This window comes from Populus alba, chromosome 2 (assembly GCF_005239225.2).
Source record: "Populus alba chromosome 2, ASM523922v2, whole genome shotgun sequence".
Lineage (NCBI taxonomy): Eukaryota > Viridiplantae > Streptophyta > Magnoliopsida > Malpighiales > Salicaceae > Populus > Populus alba.
This window is the reverse complement of record NC_133285.1, coordinates 11,466,534-11,483,924: the sequence shown is the minus strand read 5'-3', so window position 1 is coordinate 11,483,924 and position 17,391 is coordinate 11,466,534. Positions and strand designations below refer to the sequence as shown.

General features: G+C 30.4%; 1 protein-coding gene across 1 annotated transcript; it reads right to left on the bottom strand.

Moving 5' to 3' along the window:
- Window positions 1-2,966: 2,966 nt before the first annotated feature.
- On the bottom strand, window positions 2,967-7,814 carry LOC118046926 (shaggy-related protein kinase alpha). Its single transcript, XM_035056024.2, has 13 exons — window positions 7,567-7,814; window positions 6,161-6,352; window positions 5,924-6,016; window positions 5,775-5,834; window positions 5,389-5,657; window positions 5,166-5,244; window positions 4,919-4,975; window positions 4,686-4,826; window positions 4,544-4,594; window positions 4,240-4,335; window positions 4,063-4,146; window positions 3,486-3,588; window positions 2,967-3,397 (listed from the first exon to the last, which is right to left on the bottom strand). Exons 2-13 carry the CDS (start codon window positions 6,272-6,274, stop codon window positions 3,315-3,317), a joined length of 1,230 nt encoding a protein of 409 aa, XP_034911915.1. The 5' UTR covers window positions 6,275-6,352; window positions 7,567-7,814; the 3' UTR covers window positions 2,967-3,314.
- Between the last annotated feature and the right edge of the window lie 9,577 nt (window positions 7,815-17,391).

Here is a 17,391-nt window from a genome sequence, read left to right as displayed (position 1 = left end):
CCATCTCGGGAGTGATCGTGCCCGACGAAGAGCTCACCGACGATGAAGATTCTGGTGCCAACGGTGAGGACACGGCTGCGGCAGCCATAGAAGTAGCCCCCAATTTTGACTGCACAGTAAACCCTTGGCGATTCTGTGGTCGCAGACGACACTCCCTGATTACATGCCCCTCCTTCTTACAATAATTGCAGAATTTCTTACTGCAATTTCTGGCAATGTGCCCTAACTCCTTGCAATTGAAACATTGCACGCTCTCACCCCTCTGTCGTCCCCTTCCTTGAGCCATGTAAGCCACATTTATCTCGGTGACAGTGTCCTGGGTCAACTCGTGTTGAGTGGCGAGTCGTTGTTCTTCCCGTAACAGTTCCCCCAAACATTCATCCAAGGTGGGTACTGGACTTCGGTTGATCAAGCTAGCTCTCACAGCCTCAAATTCTGGCCGGAGCTTCATCAAGAACTGGTCCCTCTGGCTCTCGGCATAAACAAGGTATAGTGCTTCTAAACTATCCTTCGGTATTTTAGAGTAAATTATGCCAGTATATTCACTCCATAGGTTTAGAAATCCAGCATAGAATTGTTCAATTGAAAGATTACCTTGTTTGTAATTGGCAATACCCATTTCGACCTGAAATTTTTGAGCCGAATTGTTCTGGGAATAAATGCGTCTGAAATAGTCCCAAATCTCCTTCCCTGTGCCAAACGATCGAAGATTGTTGATCATATGGGGTTCAACAGACCCCAGTATCCAGGAGATAATTTTCGCATCCTTGGTAGTCCATATACCCAGCTCCTGTGGTTCGGTTGGTGCTGGTGAAGATCCATCAAGATGCCCCCATAATTCCTTCCCTTTAACAAACATACGAAACTGAAACTCCCAACTGGCATAGTTTTTGCCATTGAATCGAGTAAGAAAAGCCTCTCCAGACATCCTAGGAATCTCAAGAAAAATATCACCAAATACTGATGAATTCAGTCTATAGACTTAAGAAAAGAACAAAAGATCTAGATTAGAGAATAACCGGCTCTGATACCATGTCACAATTATCAGATTTCAATGTAAAGTTCTCTGTATTTTCCTTGCTTCTGAAAGGAAGAATTCAGTCCTATAAATACATGTAAATAATCCCTAATTTGTAGTCTATAATCCCTGATTTGTAGTCTATAATAAATACAATAAATACAATATATTCTGTTACAATTTGGTTGCCATATATTGTTGATATTCTTGCCATATACATTGACACCTATCATCTTGATACAACATGCAGCATGGATTCTGTCTTCTGTAGTATATTTTTCATTTTGCAAACCCTTAAAGTGGTGTGACGAAGCATGCTTAAATCAAAACAACCATTTGTTAAAATAAATCCATTATATCTTATTCGGTGTTGCCGCCATACCCTCCGAACTCGGAATCTGTACTTGGCAGAGTTTTCAATCAACAGAAGGTCTTAGTGCAACAGAATCCAGAACGTTTCAATTTACAAGTCATCGAACCACCTTCTTGTCCTCTTTGAAAATCGTAATGCCTGGATTCCTGTGGGCTTATTAATCATTTCTCAGATCACTAAGCCTGACATTGAGACGAGGCAGAATCCATATTGATGTCCCATTATTCTTTATGAGCAGAACATGCTATGGCGGTTCCATCATTACTTCCAGTCCACGCATGCCTAAAAGCGCTGTTGTTAGGAACAAAAGTCAGCCATTGATGCTGCTCGCTTTTGAAATTTGGGACCCAACAAATCCGCCGCCTAACACGCCGACTAAAGAAATCTAATATTTTCAACTCCATGTAAAGAGTGTGTTTGACATTAAGGTAAATATTATGATTGTGGTTTAAAAAAAATTGTTTTATAAAAAGTACTTTTAGTTGAGTTTGGTTTGAAAAAATAGGTGTTTGGTTAAAACTATGGTTGAAATTGAAGTTGAAGAAAAAGTAGTTTAATGTGTTTGGTTAAAAATGATTTTAAAATTGAGGTTATAAAATAATTTTAAAAATATATATTAGTACTTATGATTTTTAATTTAAATATTATAGATTTAACTATTGCTATTTAATCATGAAATAAATCATACTTTATATAAAATATTTTTTATTATTCCATAAAACTATTTATAATTTCATTACATATAAAATACATCAAACAAAAACTATATTTTTTATAATATTTTTAGCATGTAATAAAATTAGATAAAATATTATCAGGTATAAATTTCACTCTAAACTAATTTATTTTTTTTAAAATGTTAAAAAAATAACACACTAAAAAAAAAAAAAAGACGCAGGTAAGTGAACAGTGCAAGAGAATTGCACGGTTCACTGGTTTTTGAGTGAACAGTATATACTATATACTGTTCATGTTAATTGCATTGTTCATTGAACAGTGCAATTAACATGAACAGTAAAAAAAAGCATGAAGTTGCTGCTTTCCGTTTCCTGCGTTAAAAACACAAAATTTAAATGAGACCCAGTGAACAGTAAAGTGTTTTTTTCTTTAACCAAACAGCTACGCGCTGCGACCCGGTGAACAGTAAAGTATTTTTTTCTTTAACCAAACGGCTACGTGCTGCGTTAATTGAACTGTTCATTGAACAGTGCAATTAACATAAACAGTAAAAAAAAGCATGAAGTTGCTGCTTTTCGTTTCCTGCATTAAAAACGCAAAATTTAAATGGGACTCAGTGAACAGTAAAGTGTTTTTTTCTTTAACCAAACGGCTACGCTACACGCTGTGTTTTCCATGAAACACAGCCGCAGCCGTAGAGCCAAACGGGCTCAAAGAGTATTCATTTGATTCACACTTTCTCAAATAAAACGCCATCCATTCTAAACCCTTACTATTACATTTCATTGAATAAATCATGTACGGACACGCCCCGTTTGTCTATCTGACATCCATGAATCATGGACGGAAGATAGATCAAGCTGAGAATTATGGGTTGCTTAATCTGTTTTGCAGCTATAAAAAAAACAGAGGAAACAGAAATCTTCTTTCAATGTAATCCTCGGGATCGAATTGTAGCCAAGAAAATTACATAAGTTGCAGGTTGTCTTTCACTTAAGATCAAGGGTCAGTAATGCCATGGAGGTCTTAATAACATGCTACGCAGAGCCTTCTTTGCCTGCTCTCTACACAAAGATAGAAGATGAACATAAACTTCAAAATAATAATGAAAATGGAATAAATGAACTGGGGATGCATAACAAAAAACACAGCTTGCATATGGTTCCACATTAAACAGACCACTAGCTACTTCTCTACAGTGGAGCACCATTCTCTGCAAGGAGCATACCGCCAGAAAGGACAGCATCACAACCCAAGGAAGGCACACTGCTTTCTTGCATGCTCTGGGATCAGCTTGACAAGCATCTCAACTGGCACTCCTTTCAGCTCTGACAGGTAGAGTAGAGAGAAATCAATAACAATCATAAACAGGAACTTCGAAGGAATTAATGAATGAATATTGAGAACAGGTCATACCATGAGGCTTAAAGTTGAACAGTGGTGGAAGGACGCGTCCATTAGGTAAACGGGCGTTAGGATCACGCAGCTCATCAAAGAAGGGGTGGATCAAAGCCTCCAGCTGCATTACAAAATACATTATAAGATTAAATAAATAAACCAAAAGCATTCAGTAAAAAAAGGCAGCCACAAAACAAAAGCTTACAGCTAAAGCCTAAAGAACTCGTTCATTCAATCGATGCTACACCACACATACAATAGAAAGCTCACTACAAGTCAAGAAGGTGAATGCCTATTTGGGGTTCCCTATTTCCCTAATATTCTGCGGAAAAGCAGCACATCTGAAGCGGGGATTCCTGAGATCTGTTTCATGTCTTAAATGGTACAGCTGAGTCAATGACAAAAAGATGCATTATGTGCCTGGAATGACTTCAAGAAAGAAAGTACAAAGAGTCACATGCATGAACCTGGAGGAATCTTTATACAAGTACACCATATTTACAATCAGAAAAAAACAACAGAGTAGGTATTGAGGGAAGAAAAGGCCATTCAAAGAATAATTTTTCATTTGATCTAGCTGGAATTTTATACTCACAGCTGTGCTTCGGAGGTTTGGAGAGTACTGCAATAGTCTTGAGACAAGGTCCACAGCTTCAGGAGGCATGCGCTTGTGGAATATCTAGCAATCACAGGAGGCAAATAAGTGAAAAATTCATGTCATTTGTACGAGCTTATTTTGTAGAGACAAGACAGAAGCAATATTTTCAGGTACCTTGTGCCATGGGTGAGCTTTAATTTGAGGAAATTTGAACTCTGTGTAATTAGGATTCATGCACTTAATTTCCTCCCTTGTTGGGGTACCCAAAACCTGCATGAGAATCACATAAATTGTAAGGGAAAAAGAAAGCTAGAAATTTCAAATCTCAGCAACATAACAAATAACGCTCCCTCTTAAGTTCATTATAATTAAAACTTCACCTCTTGACCAATTGTGCAGGATGGGAGACGAACTGAAAATAGATTTTTCTTATACAGACCAATCTAGCACTTTTTTAAGTATCGGAAACAATTATTACCTTTATAATTTCTACCAACTGGTCTACTCCGCTCTCACCCGGAAAGAGAGGCTGTCACCAATAAAAATATTTGTTACTTGTATAATTTACTAACCCCAAAAAATTACAGCTAAACAAACTTCTAAAAAACAAAGCCATCTACCTGTCCAAGCAGTAATTCAGCCAGAACACATCCCGCAGACCAGATGTCAATGGCAGTGGTGTACTCAGTGGCACCAAAAATAAGTTCAGGTGCTCGATAGTACCTAGAACATATGTAAGATATGTTTGGTTCGCCTTTAACCTGTCAAAAGTAATTAGAATTAGAATAATATATCTTATATACACATCATAACTCAAAGAATGATAATAATTCCAGCATAGAAGAATCCATACCAAAACTTTTGCACTTCCAAAGTCGCACAGTTTCACTTGGTGCGTATGTGGGTTCACCTATTACAAATAAAAAAAAAGAGATTCACTATAGAGAAAGTAATAATACAAACATCATAATAGGGTCGGCATATTACAAGAACACTACAATGCCGTCTTAAAAGCACATTTAGTAGTTTGCTGCACAAATGTTCCACATTGCAGGCGCTCCTCCAAGTAAAAGAAAAACCAAGCACCCTTGTCAACATACCAGTAAATTTTGAGGCTTTATGTCTCTATGGCACACTCCAATACTATTGTGAATGTAAGCAAGAGCTCTACAAATCTGTTCATGAGCAAGGAAAAAAGGATCAAATAAGAGCCATAAGCTAATAAACTCCACTTGTTAAACCACTTATCATATAACCTATATCTAGTGTATAACAAACACACTTCAAATAGGAAAGAAAGCACATATACAACTCATACCTGATAAAAAGTAAAGTTTGACATAAATCAAAGGCATCCTTTGACTCATCTTATAGTAGTGTTTGATTACACGATGGATGGTCTCAGGGACATACTCAAGTACCAGGTTAAGATAGAGTTCATCTTTTTCAGTTGTTGAGAAGAAACAGTGTTTCAAAGACACTACATTAGGGTGGTCTAGAAGACGCATGGTTTGCAGCTCCCGGTTCTTGTACCTTTTATCTTGCAGAACCTTTTTAATAGCAACAGTTTCACCAGTCTCTAAACATTTCGCCTGAATACCCATAACACAGAGAAAAAAGAAAGAAAAGAAAATTTAGTGCCTCATCCAAACTGTATGAGAATAATACAGCTAAAAAAAAATCAATATTATATCTAGATAACAACTTACCTGGAACACTAATCCAAAAGATCCATGCCCAACAACGCGCTCAGCCATATAGCTTATTGTCTGCATTCATCAGGGATTAAATTATATCATCACAAAATGAAAACAACAGAATCTATTTAACCAAGAGGCCAGACTTTAAAGATAATAACCTGCTTTGGCTGGCCATTTTTGCCACCAATAGTCGTGACGATTATATGACCTGTCTCGGTTCCATTACCATCAACCACGGCTGCTTCCATTTCCTGTCCAACATTAGACATTTTTCTTCCAAGTAAATAATATTGAAACCAAGCAATCAACACAAGTGATGGGTAATGAAAATGATGATGATAGCAAGTTGGAGGAAATGGATAATAGCAAGTTGGAGGAGATGGCAGCTAGCATACCTTGTCATCACTAATTTTCATGTCATTCATCTCGTCAGGCAACTTATCAACACCAGTTGTGTTTCCACGTGTATCTCGCAATCCAGAGGCAGGGACAACACTTACAGAAGCCATTTGCTCAAAAAAGAAAGTAATCAAGAAGATCCTCTTACAAATTCACCTTGCCAGCAACATAAAATTTCAGTAACTCGCCTGTGTAAAAGACTAATCAAGGTTAGTTGTTTCATGTAAAAGAAACAGGGTACATCATCAATGCATAAGCGGAATGAGTTACCCTTTGAAATTAAATACGGTTTGCAAGCTGATAAAAGATAGTTTTCACACAACAACAATCTTCACAAGGAAGAAGAACAAAAACAAAATGCACAAGGAGCCATCCATGCAAAGTTCCAGCAATACAGCATGTCGAAGTGCATTCTACTTAAATTCATGCAATGTGTCGTTATTAAGACCTTAGTAAGATCTCAAAGAGCTAATTAACAAAATTCCATGTTGAGAAAGTACTCTGACTATGAAAAACAAAATGTCATAAAAGATTATTTTTAGTAACAAAATAATTTTGCAACCAAATCATCTGCTTCTGACAAACCCTAAATAGATAGATTTGAAGATCAATTAGACTTGGGATAATAGATACTGTCAAAGGTTAAGAAATTAATCAACTTAAAATACAAATCAATAGCCGAACTCCATTGGAGAAAAAGTAGCAAGTCAAGCTCCTATCAGCACTCAAGTAAACAGTCAAACACTAAAATTCATGCGGTATTCTGACACTGAAAAGGGCAAGTAAAGGTGAAAGATGTTTAAATTTTTTCACCATACACACAAATCATTAATCTCAAACAAGTTTGGCGTGGCCAAACCACATCGTTAGTTTAGGCAGTTTTTTCTCATCTCTCTGCTAACCCCTGCCAACAAAAGGCATAAGAGATAGTAAAATAAGTTTAACTGAGATGGGTTTTTGTCAGAGCAGCCAAAACGGAAGTTTGCTTGAGATGGGATTTATTAAGTTTTAATTTCTTTCCTCTTAAACAAAAATGCAAGTAAGTTTTTTGAATAAAAAATGTAAGTTTGTTTTTGAAAAGCCACCCACTAAAACACATTTTGAGTAGAGAGAGGCCAAGCAAAATTAAATGAGAGGACAATGAAGATCCACAAGACTCACAAATTCTGTGTAATTACCACAAGAGGAAAAGGATAAAACAGCATAAACTACTAAGTAGTAAAAGAAATAAAAGTAAAGATCCTTCCTGATGCACACACAGATCAAAGCATAACAATGTAAATAGCCTGATCCAGAAACTAAAAACAAAAGGACTCAACTTCAAAAAAAGAACCCGCTTGTAAGAAATCCATCAAAAAAAAAAATGAACAAAAAGAAAAAAAAAAAAAAAAAAGGAACTTACCTAGACTTGCAGATCAGGTCAAGAAATTGAGGGGATGAAGGGAGGGTATTGCAGGGAGAGGCGAATTCATGACCGGATTTCAACAAGCAAAATGCTTTAAAGAATCGATTATAGTTCTAGAGAGAGAGAGAGAAGAAGGGGGAGAAGACAGAGAAAGGGTCAGGACAAGGTAGTTTGATGTAGCTTTCTTTGGTTTGGATTTTGGAAAGTTTTTACCAAGTACTACTCTATTTTGTTCAGCTCAGACAGAGAAAGAAGCCATAAAATATGTGTGTTGTTCTTGTATTTTTCACTTTCCTTCTTTTTGACCGTTCAACACTGGCCTGGACCCCACTCTTCCACTTTCCCTGTCTCCTCTCTGTTTTTTTTTTTTAATTATTATTATTATTATTAAAAGGGGAGAAAAGCTGTAGAAACCAAGGCTTACAAAACCTTGGAGTAACAACTCCAAACGCATGATTAGCAGGTCAATCTGCAATTCTATTAGCTCCGTGATAAGACCAGCCATGGGCGTTGAAAAAGAAGACAGCTGCCTATAATCACCCTGTAAAGATGTCGAAGAAGTAAAGATGAGCACCGACAGCAGAATCAGGCTCCACCAAAGCCTTCCTGTATCCTTCATCCCTGCCTGTCTCCAATCCTAACAAAATACCCAAAAGCTCAGCTCACAACACTGAACGAACACCAATGTGATGAGGCTTCCCGCAGTGGCAGCAACCAAGCTCTTATTAAAGGCCCATCAGTGTTCAACTTAACCCAGCTTTTGGATCGCCCAACCAATGACCTGTTCATGGCGGACAGCAGCTGGTTTAGAAGCGGTAACAGCAGCAGCAGCAACGCTATTCACCGCTTTTATGGAATAAGCAAGAATGCAATGCATGGGATTAGTTGGAAAGGAAAAGCTAGCTTCAAACAAGCTTTTATTTCTCCAATACCATAAGAACCAGCAGCAGCAAACACCAAACTAATATGTTTTTAAAAGCGCTTTTGTTTCTCCACGGTACTGCACTGTCCTTAACAGCCCTAAGAATCCGAAGATTAAAACACATCTAGTCCTGAAGATTAAGCTTAAAGAAATTGCCCCCGCTGCTGTAAGAAATCCTCATTGATAATTATGCGAGCATGAGACAGTAGCGCACCCTCACCTGGCACCCATGGCTCCAGCCAAAACGGACAAGAAGGCCATTCCCTGGGGTGCAATGAACGTTTTGCCATAAGATCCTAATTTTAGACAAGCTCCTCCAAAGATCTGATGCCCCTGCGGTAGAAATATTCAAAGAAATAGGATGGAAACTATATAATTCACCGTGTGTCGAATCAATTTTTCATGTAAAAATAAATATAAAATATTACTAACGTGATTTTTAATGATAATAAAAAATTAATCTTAATATTCATATATTAAATAATATTTTTTAAAATATTAATACAGTGATATATTAAATAACTTTTTTAAAATATTAAAATAATGAAATATTGGATCGAGTCAGCTTAACCTTATAAATCTTTAACCCGAATCATGAAATCGTAATAACCCTATAAAAAATAATTAAAATAAATTATAAAGATCAATTTCTAATCTATCCAATACTATAAGATAAATTATATATATATATATATATATATATATATATTAAATTTAAAAAAATAACAAAAAAAACCAACTCTAATCAACTCAGGTTAACATAATAAACCTGCAATCCATATCATAAGATCATGATAATATCATAAAGATCAAATCAAAACAATCACAAAACTCAATTTTCAACGAACTTTAATGTTTAATGATGAAATAAAAAAAATCAATTAAAAAAATAAAAAAATAACTCATATCAATTCATGTTAACTTGTTAAACCTACAACCTTGATCATGAAACTATGATAATTTTTTTATAAAAAAAAAACTACAAAGCTCCACTTCTAACAAATCAAATGTCAAAGGTTGAAATGGAAAAAAAAAAAATCCATGAGACCAATATAACTTCAATGAAAACAAATTTAAAAAAAAATACAACACTCAATTCCTAAAAAATCTAATATTAAAAATGAAAATGAAAAGAAGAAGAAGAATAAGTCTGAGTTATTGAAAGGTGAAATTAAACAAAAATTTTCAATTAAAAAATAATTAAAAAAATAAATTGAATCAACATGGATTATACCTATGTCAACCCTATCAAACATGTGATCCAAATCATAAGATTAGATTACGCCATGAAAAATAAATAAAAAAATAAATTATGAAGTTTAATTTAAAAAAAAAATCAATTAAAAAAAGATTTAAAAATAAATAGAGTTAACATATTAAACCCATGCCTCATTATGTATTACAAATTATGAAATAAATTAAGGAAAATATTTTTTTTTACTCTGCCACCAAACTCAAGTTCCATAGGAGTGTTGATGTGTGAATTAATCATCACTATCATGTAACAAAAATTTAATTTGTTGCTGGAAAAAAAATTGAAAAAACAATGATTAAAATTGAAAGAAAAAAAAAAGAAATTTTGCTTTTACTATTCAAAAAAGAATGGAAAACCACAGTTTAGCCCCTGGAGTTTTAAAGTTTTGAATTATTTTGATTCAAATTGTTTATTGTTCAAGGATTTTTATGTTTATATCTTAAATTTTGTTTATGTTTTAACCCTTGTATGTTGAGAAGTGGAGATAAAATGGTCAAATAAATAGGAGGAGAGAGAAATTATTTAGTTGTCCATGATAATAAAAAGAAAAATTAAGTTTGGTGTTAATAAAATCATCTTGAATAGTAAAGTATCGTAAAGGTAATTTGAAACTTATATTTTGCTACAAAAAGTAAATCCAAGCTCATAAAAGTTTTTTTAAAATGTCAATTATTTTGGACCGAATTTATGGTGTTTTAGGGTTAATAATAAGTTTATGAGTTTTATGATGTTTTTTAGATGTTTTTAGATAAAAATATATTGATAATAAATTTTATAGGTCTAAAAACCCAAAACCTAACTTTCTAAGCATATGAGATGTTCGGAAATTGAACCATATGACGACGAGTTGTCTATCTAGGTAAACAATGCTAATCCATTTAATTTTTATATAAAAAAAAAAAATCGAACAAGATGTGGTCTACCCATTAAAATCAAAGGTTAGACATACAAGCCTAGGTTTTTTTTAGCGAAGTTTACAACCCAATCATCTTATGCTAGCGTCTAGTCTAATCTTTTTTTTATATTACTCTTTTTTTTTAAAATAAAACTATTAAAATATTTAAAATGTTATTTAGTTTTATCATAGTTTTTAAATAAGATTATATTTCTTATAATGGTATTAATAATTACTTTATGAATTATTATTTATTAACCTAATATGCAAATTTTATTAAAAAATAATATGCTCATGAATATTAATTTAAATTAAAATATTTGTTTTATTATTTTTCATTGTAAATATTTTACATGATTTTACCAAATTAATTATTCTTTTTTATTGTGTACACATTATTGGATTATGATTTTCTATTTTTATTGAGTCGTACTTTTTAGATCATAAATGAATTTCTATTTAGAAAGAAATAATTATTATAAAAAATATATGTTTTTATCAAGACAAAAAAAGAAATAAATGAACAATTAAATGGAGTTTTGATTGAAGAGATATATTCTTCTCTTTTTCATTCAAATATTGAGATTTTTATAAATATTTATTTTAATATTTTTGTTAGTTTTTTATTCAAAGATCATGCTTCTAATAAAAATTAATATATATTTTTACAAAAATAAAAAAGTGCATTAATTAGAACTTAAAAATTCATCTAATAAAATATTTCTTTTCAAAATTTAAATCATTATCTTTCCTGGGGAAAAAAAACTAGTTACTAAACTTTATTAATATTCTCAATTTATCTATATTTTCAATTAATTTAATGAAAGTAGATTATTGTTCAAGAAAAAAAGAGGACATCATTGGGATCAAATTCATCAATCCGTATTCCATGATCAAGAATTAACCTTTATTGCAGCCTCCATGATAAGTGCAGGCAGTGGGTAATGTGGATTCTGCAGAAGTTTCTGCGCAAAAACATTCATGCGTTTTTATCAACACAGACACCATATCCCGATGGACATTGAAAGCTGCAAACCAATATCACGTACAAGTTCAGTTCAGTTGGTTATGGTTGAATTATTTTTTAAAATATTTTTTATATTAAAATATATTAAAATAATATTTTTTTTATTTTTTAAAATCAGCATATCAAAACAATCCAAAATATATATAAAAAAATAAATTTTAATAAAATAAAAAAATTTTAAATTTTAATAAAACATAATTATACTATATTTCCAAACACCTTACTATCTTAGCACACCTGCATGTATGCTTGCCAACATCGAAGTAAATCTGTTATTGTTCTTTGTAAGTTTTTGAGATTCATTAAAAACATCATAAAGAAAAGCTGCAACTAAGAAAAAAAGCATACAAATTTACTCGTACAAGCACAAGAATGTGTAAAATCTTGCACCCAACAAACACAGACATTTAAGTGTATTTGGTATTATAGTAATTATTGTGATTGTGGTTTGAAAAACATTGTTTTATAAAAAGTGTTTTTAAAAATAGACACACAAATTTATTACAGCGATTGATATGAATATAAAAATAGATGAAAGCATTTTCGATGTGTTCATTTTATGCATGAATCCTTTAATAGACACACAAATTTAGATCTTGAATTTTGACATGGATCATGAGATTCTCATAAAATTAAGTTGTAAACTTTAACTGTGTGATATTAATTTCTACTCTACTTGACACGAATTAATTAGACTTGATCTGTTTTGCCATCCATTTATTTTCTTGGTGAATTTAATTCTTTTATATTGAAAAGTCTTTCAAATATTTGTATTGGAATCCGTTATTTAATTTTCCCTTTTTATGTTGAAATCTTTACTTGGCGCCTAATTTGGCTAGTTATAGCTGTATCTTATTCAATTTACCTCAAAGTCTTTTTATTTAAAAGAGAAATTGAGAAAAACTTGGTGCTAAGATCATTAGACATTGTGAAAAAATTTATACGCAAGTTGTTTCATTAGTTTACTAAATAGTTTTATGAATATATTTTATTTTCATAAAAAAATGATTTATTTTATTATTATTATTCTTTTACTCAAATATTAATGCAATTAACATCCAACGTATACAAATTTATTTATAATAATAATAATAATAATAATAATTAAATTATTATTATTATTATTATTATTATATATCCTGGTTGAGTATTTTTATAGTTGTTTTATTCAAATTAAAAACTTAAATGAAACAAAATAACATCTTTATAAATAGAATTAAAATATTTTTAAAAACATATATATAAGACATCATATATAATCAAGGAGTGTTTATTTGAAATTCTTAAGGTATTTTATTTTTTTAAAAAAATAACTATAAGTTATATCACATGATTTGGCTTTATATTTAAAAATGATTTAATTGAGAAATAATAAGAGTGTAGATGAATCATAATTTATTTTTTGTATTAAAATGAATTTTTAAATAACTCCAAGGGCATGAAATGGATTTATCCGTATCAAAGATATTTTTTTGTATTTTGCGTTCAATAAAAGTACACAATATTCATCTTAAATAAAAATTTATAATCCAATCTCATATTTTATAAAAAAATATGAATACCAACAGATATATTATATAAAACTTTCATTCAAGATTTTTCTTGTTGATTACAAGAAAAAATTCCTAATGTGATCATATCTAAATAATCATAAGCAGAGTTTAAAACACGACTTTAAGTGTTTTTGGTATTATATTTCAAAAGTGTTTTGAAAAAAAATTAATTTTGTTTTTATTTTAAATTAATTTTGTTTTATTTTTTTAGATTATTTTGATATGCTGATATCAAAAATAAATTTTTTAAAAAAATATTATTTTAATATAAAAATCATTTTTAAAAAATAATAATTATTACACTCTCAAACACATCCCACAGCTATTTATACGGTGGGACTCCAAGAGCAAAAACCCACGCCCAGCACCAGTTATTAGGCTGGATCCATACTGGGCTTTATCAAGGTCAAGAGCTGTTAGCATAATTAAAGCCCAACGCCATACACTAACTTAGATCAAGGACTGCCGTGGAGGTTTCCTTTCCCGTCAGAAACAAACTTGTGGGAGTCTCTTCGCGTCAGATGGCAAACAATTGAAAATTGAAGAGACCATGGCTCAGAGAATGGTCCCCTTAAAGATGAGAGGTAGAATGGTTGATTGACTTTGGGGTTTGTTCTTGCCTTCACCACTTACTTCATCAGAAATTCATCATGAAGTACATTATGTCTATCGTTCATCCATAAATCCTGCCGATCAACGTTTGTAACAAACGAGAACGCGGCGACAATGGTGGTGATCGCTCGGTCCTGCTGGTGGAGATGGAGGTGATGGCGTTGAGCCTCCACTCTCTCTACTTTTTTTTTCTTCTTTTATTAAAGTAATTTTATTTGAAATTTATTTTTTTAGAATTTAAATGAAATTTATTTAGCACAGTCAATTTAGTTAGCTTTAAAGATGGGGTGCAAATAGGGCTCACTTTACTCAGAGCAAGAAGCTTATAAAATTGTGATAATAATTCATCTCCGAGTCCGAGTAGGGTCAATTTTTTAATGCAAAAATATGTTTAGATGATAATAATATCTTTAAAAAAATTAAAAATTTGTAATTTTAGATTATTAGTTTTTAATTTAGAATTATTAATGTTGTTAGTTAAATAAACTGAATTAATATAATAATGTAATTGTGAAATAAAAAATGACAACGATCAACAAAGAAAAAAAGTGTTTGTTAATATCATTAGAGAACATTCAATCAATATTTTAAGAGAATTTTAAGGATTTTATTTTATGACAAAGTAAAATCAAATGGTAATGAAATAACTTTATATAAAAAAAAAAGTAATTGAAACTCAAGCTCCAACGAAAACAACATTAAATGATGAAATTAAAAAAACAAATTAAAAGGACAAAAAAATTATCTCGAATTAATATGTTAAAAATGCATCCATCTTATGAGGACAAGATAGACCAGTATATAATATTAAACAGAAATTTAACTCCTAGATAAACAAAAATAATTAAAGGTAAAAAAAAAAACTTAAGTCTACTCGAGTTAACTCAACTAATTTGTAATCTAGAATATAAAATCAAAATAAACATTACATAATAGAAAGCAGCAAAGCTCACGAAGTTAAATGTCCAAAATATAATATTAAACAATAAAATAAAAAAAAACATAAAAAAAATTTAAAATCAAACTAGATTAATGCTTTAAAACTCATGTTTCAAGTCAAGAAACAAAATTGCCAGCCTAAAACTGTAAAATTACAATGCAAAATTCACAATTATCTATTTTTTTTTTAAAAAATAGTAATAACAAAAAAAAAAAAAACATTTGCCTCTGTCTTTGTGCTTCATTAACTTGTGTTATGAAGGCAAATTATTATTATATGACTGTGGCAATTCAAAGTGAATTAGTCTGTCTCTCCAATGAATCACTTAGCACACTTAAATTTTTTTTTATAATAAAATATAATAACCGCTTTTACGTAATTTGATGCATTACTTTATCTATAATGATTTTTTTCAATGATTCAAATTTTAGTAGAATTAAATGATAGACTAAATTCCAATAGCACAATTTTAATAACTGTATAGGTTTTTTAATTTATTGCATAATAATTAAGAACTAACCATACAGATTTCCTTTAATTCCGCAATCAAAGTCTTACATTAATTCATTAACTAAAAAGTTGTTATGAAACGTTTTGAATTTTCATTCTTTTTCTCAATACTCATTATTTAGGTCTCATCTATTAATTAGTAAAACAGAATGTTAATAATTAATAAAACTCAAAATTCCTCCAGCAAAATTCCTTGAGCAATGCAATTTTACACACTTTAATGAATTAATAATTACAAAAATTCTAGTGTTTAGAAACGTGGTTATATCCCGTATTTTTTAAAAAAAAATTAAATTTTTTTTTATATTTATGATATTTGATATATCTATCTTTAAGAATAATTTTTTAAAAAATAAAAAAAATATTATTTTGATGTATGTTAAATATGAAAAACACTTGAAAAGCTAACCGCAACTATTATCCTACAAATGATTATAAATTTTACTATCCATTGTTACCATGAATTACTTTTGGTGGGCTTTAAAAAAAAAATAATGAGAAGGCCTATGAGTTGGGATAGTTTTGATTCTTTTTTTCATGATTTTTAGTTATTAATTACTTGTCCAAGATAATATATGAATTTTTAATTTTTAATGAACAATAAAATAACTTATTGTTGTCCATAATTCAACCTTTTTTTTAAAAACTGAAGGTACTTAATCTTTTCTCAAAACAATACATGAAAGACAATTAATCATTGAAATAAAAAAAAACTTAAACCATGCAAGTAGTTTTTTTTCTAAGTTTTTTTTGTATTCCATGTAAAATAATAATTGAGGTAATTTGATGTTTCGGTTAATTAATTAGATATAAAATTTAAAAAGTTTGTTATTGGATTTTTTTTTTTTTGTATCTTCATCGTTTTTTTGGTTCTTCTAGTCCTAATCAAATTAGATCATAATTTTTAAAAAGAGTTGAGTGCAAGTCAACATCTATTTTTTTTACTTATTTCTTGTTCTGATTCTTTAATTGACATTATTTATTAAAAAACCATTTGTTTTGTTGTTTTCTTTGATTTTTTTATTGGTAATCCTGATCTCAAGATCTGGTCATGATTTTTAATGGATTAACTAGGTTTAGCTTTAATTTTTTATATCTAGAATTAATATACTTTTACCGCACTAATCTTTGTGATGTCCTAAACTTTTAATGCAATTCTCCAGCTTTCAAATTGTCTGTGGCGTAACAATATGGATTTGTAATTTAATATAAGGTAAGCCTCAAGGTTACTCTTTTTTTACTTTCATCATCACAATAATAAAAGATATAACAGTACTAAATCAAGATAATAAATTTACAAATACTTTCTTAAGTTCATGATTTCCATAACAAAGTATTTATCTTTTACTTATTTATTATTTTTGGTATTTATACATCATTGTTTTGGATTAATAGATACACATAATTTATTGTATAGATTTTAAAATGATTTTACAAACTTTTCCCCCAAAATAAATTAATCCTTTAAGTTTTTGTGCACGAATCTTAAAGATACCTTAGACAAAATAGAAAAACAACAAGTAGAACACATAAAAACAAAAATAATATTTTTAAGTATACAAATATTTATTATTTCAAATTGATCACTTATCAATGATATAAATAAATATAAAACAAGGTATTTTTTTTTTTCATTATAATTATTTCCATATTGATCGCATGATTTTCATTCCATCATTCATTTACATTTTTATTGAACCTTCTATAAAATTATTACCAAATACTTTTTAGTTATAAGCCCAAAATAATTAGAATTTCATGTTCCTGGATTTATCTCTAACTTTTGTGATTATATTTTATAACTTAATCATTTTAATCTCATTCAGTCATTAAACTCTTTGATATTGTAGGGTAATTACTTGAATTGTCCTTCACTTCACTTATATCATAATGTTTTTAAATTCTTTTTTAATTAACTGATTTTTTACAATTCAATAATGCACGACATGATGTTGTTTCCAACCCAATTAACATTATTTGTTTATATTTGATATCCATTATCTTACTTTATAGCTTGTCAATATCACTTTTCATTTCCCCACATATAATTCTCAATCAAAGTCACAATAGTATTCTTCCTTCCTTACATTGAACTCATGCCCATTCAT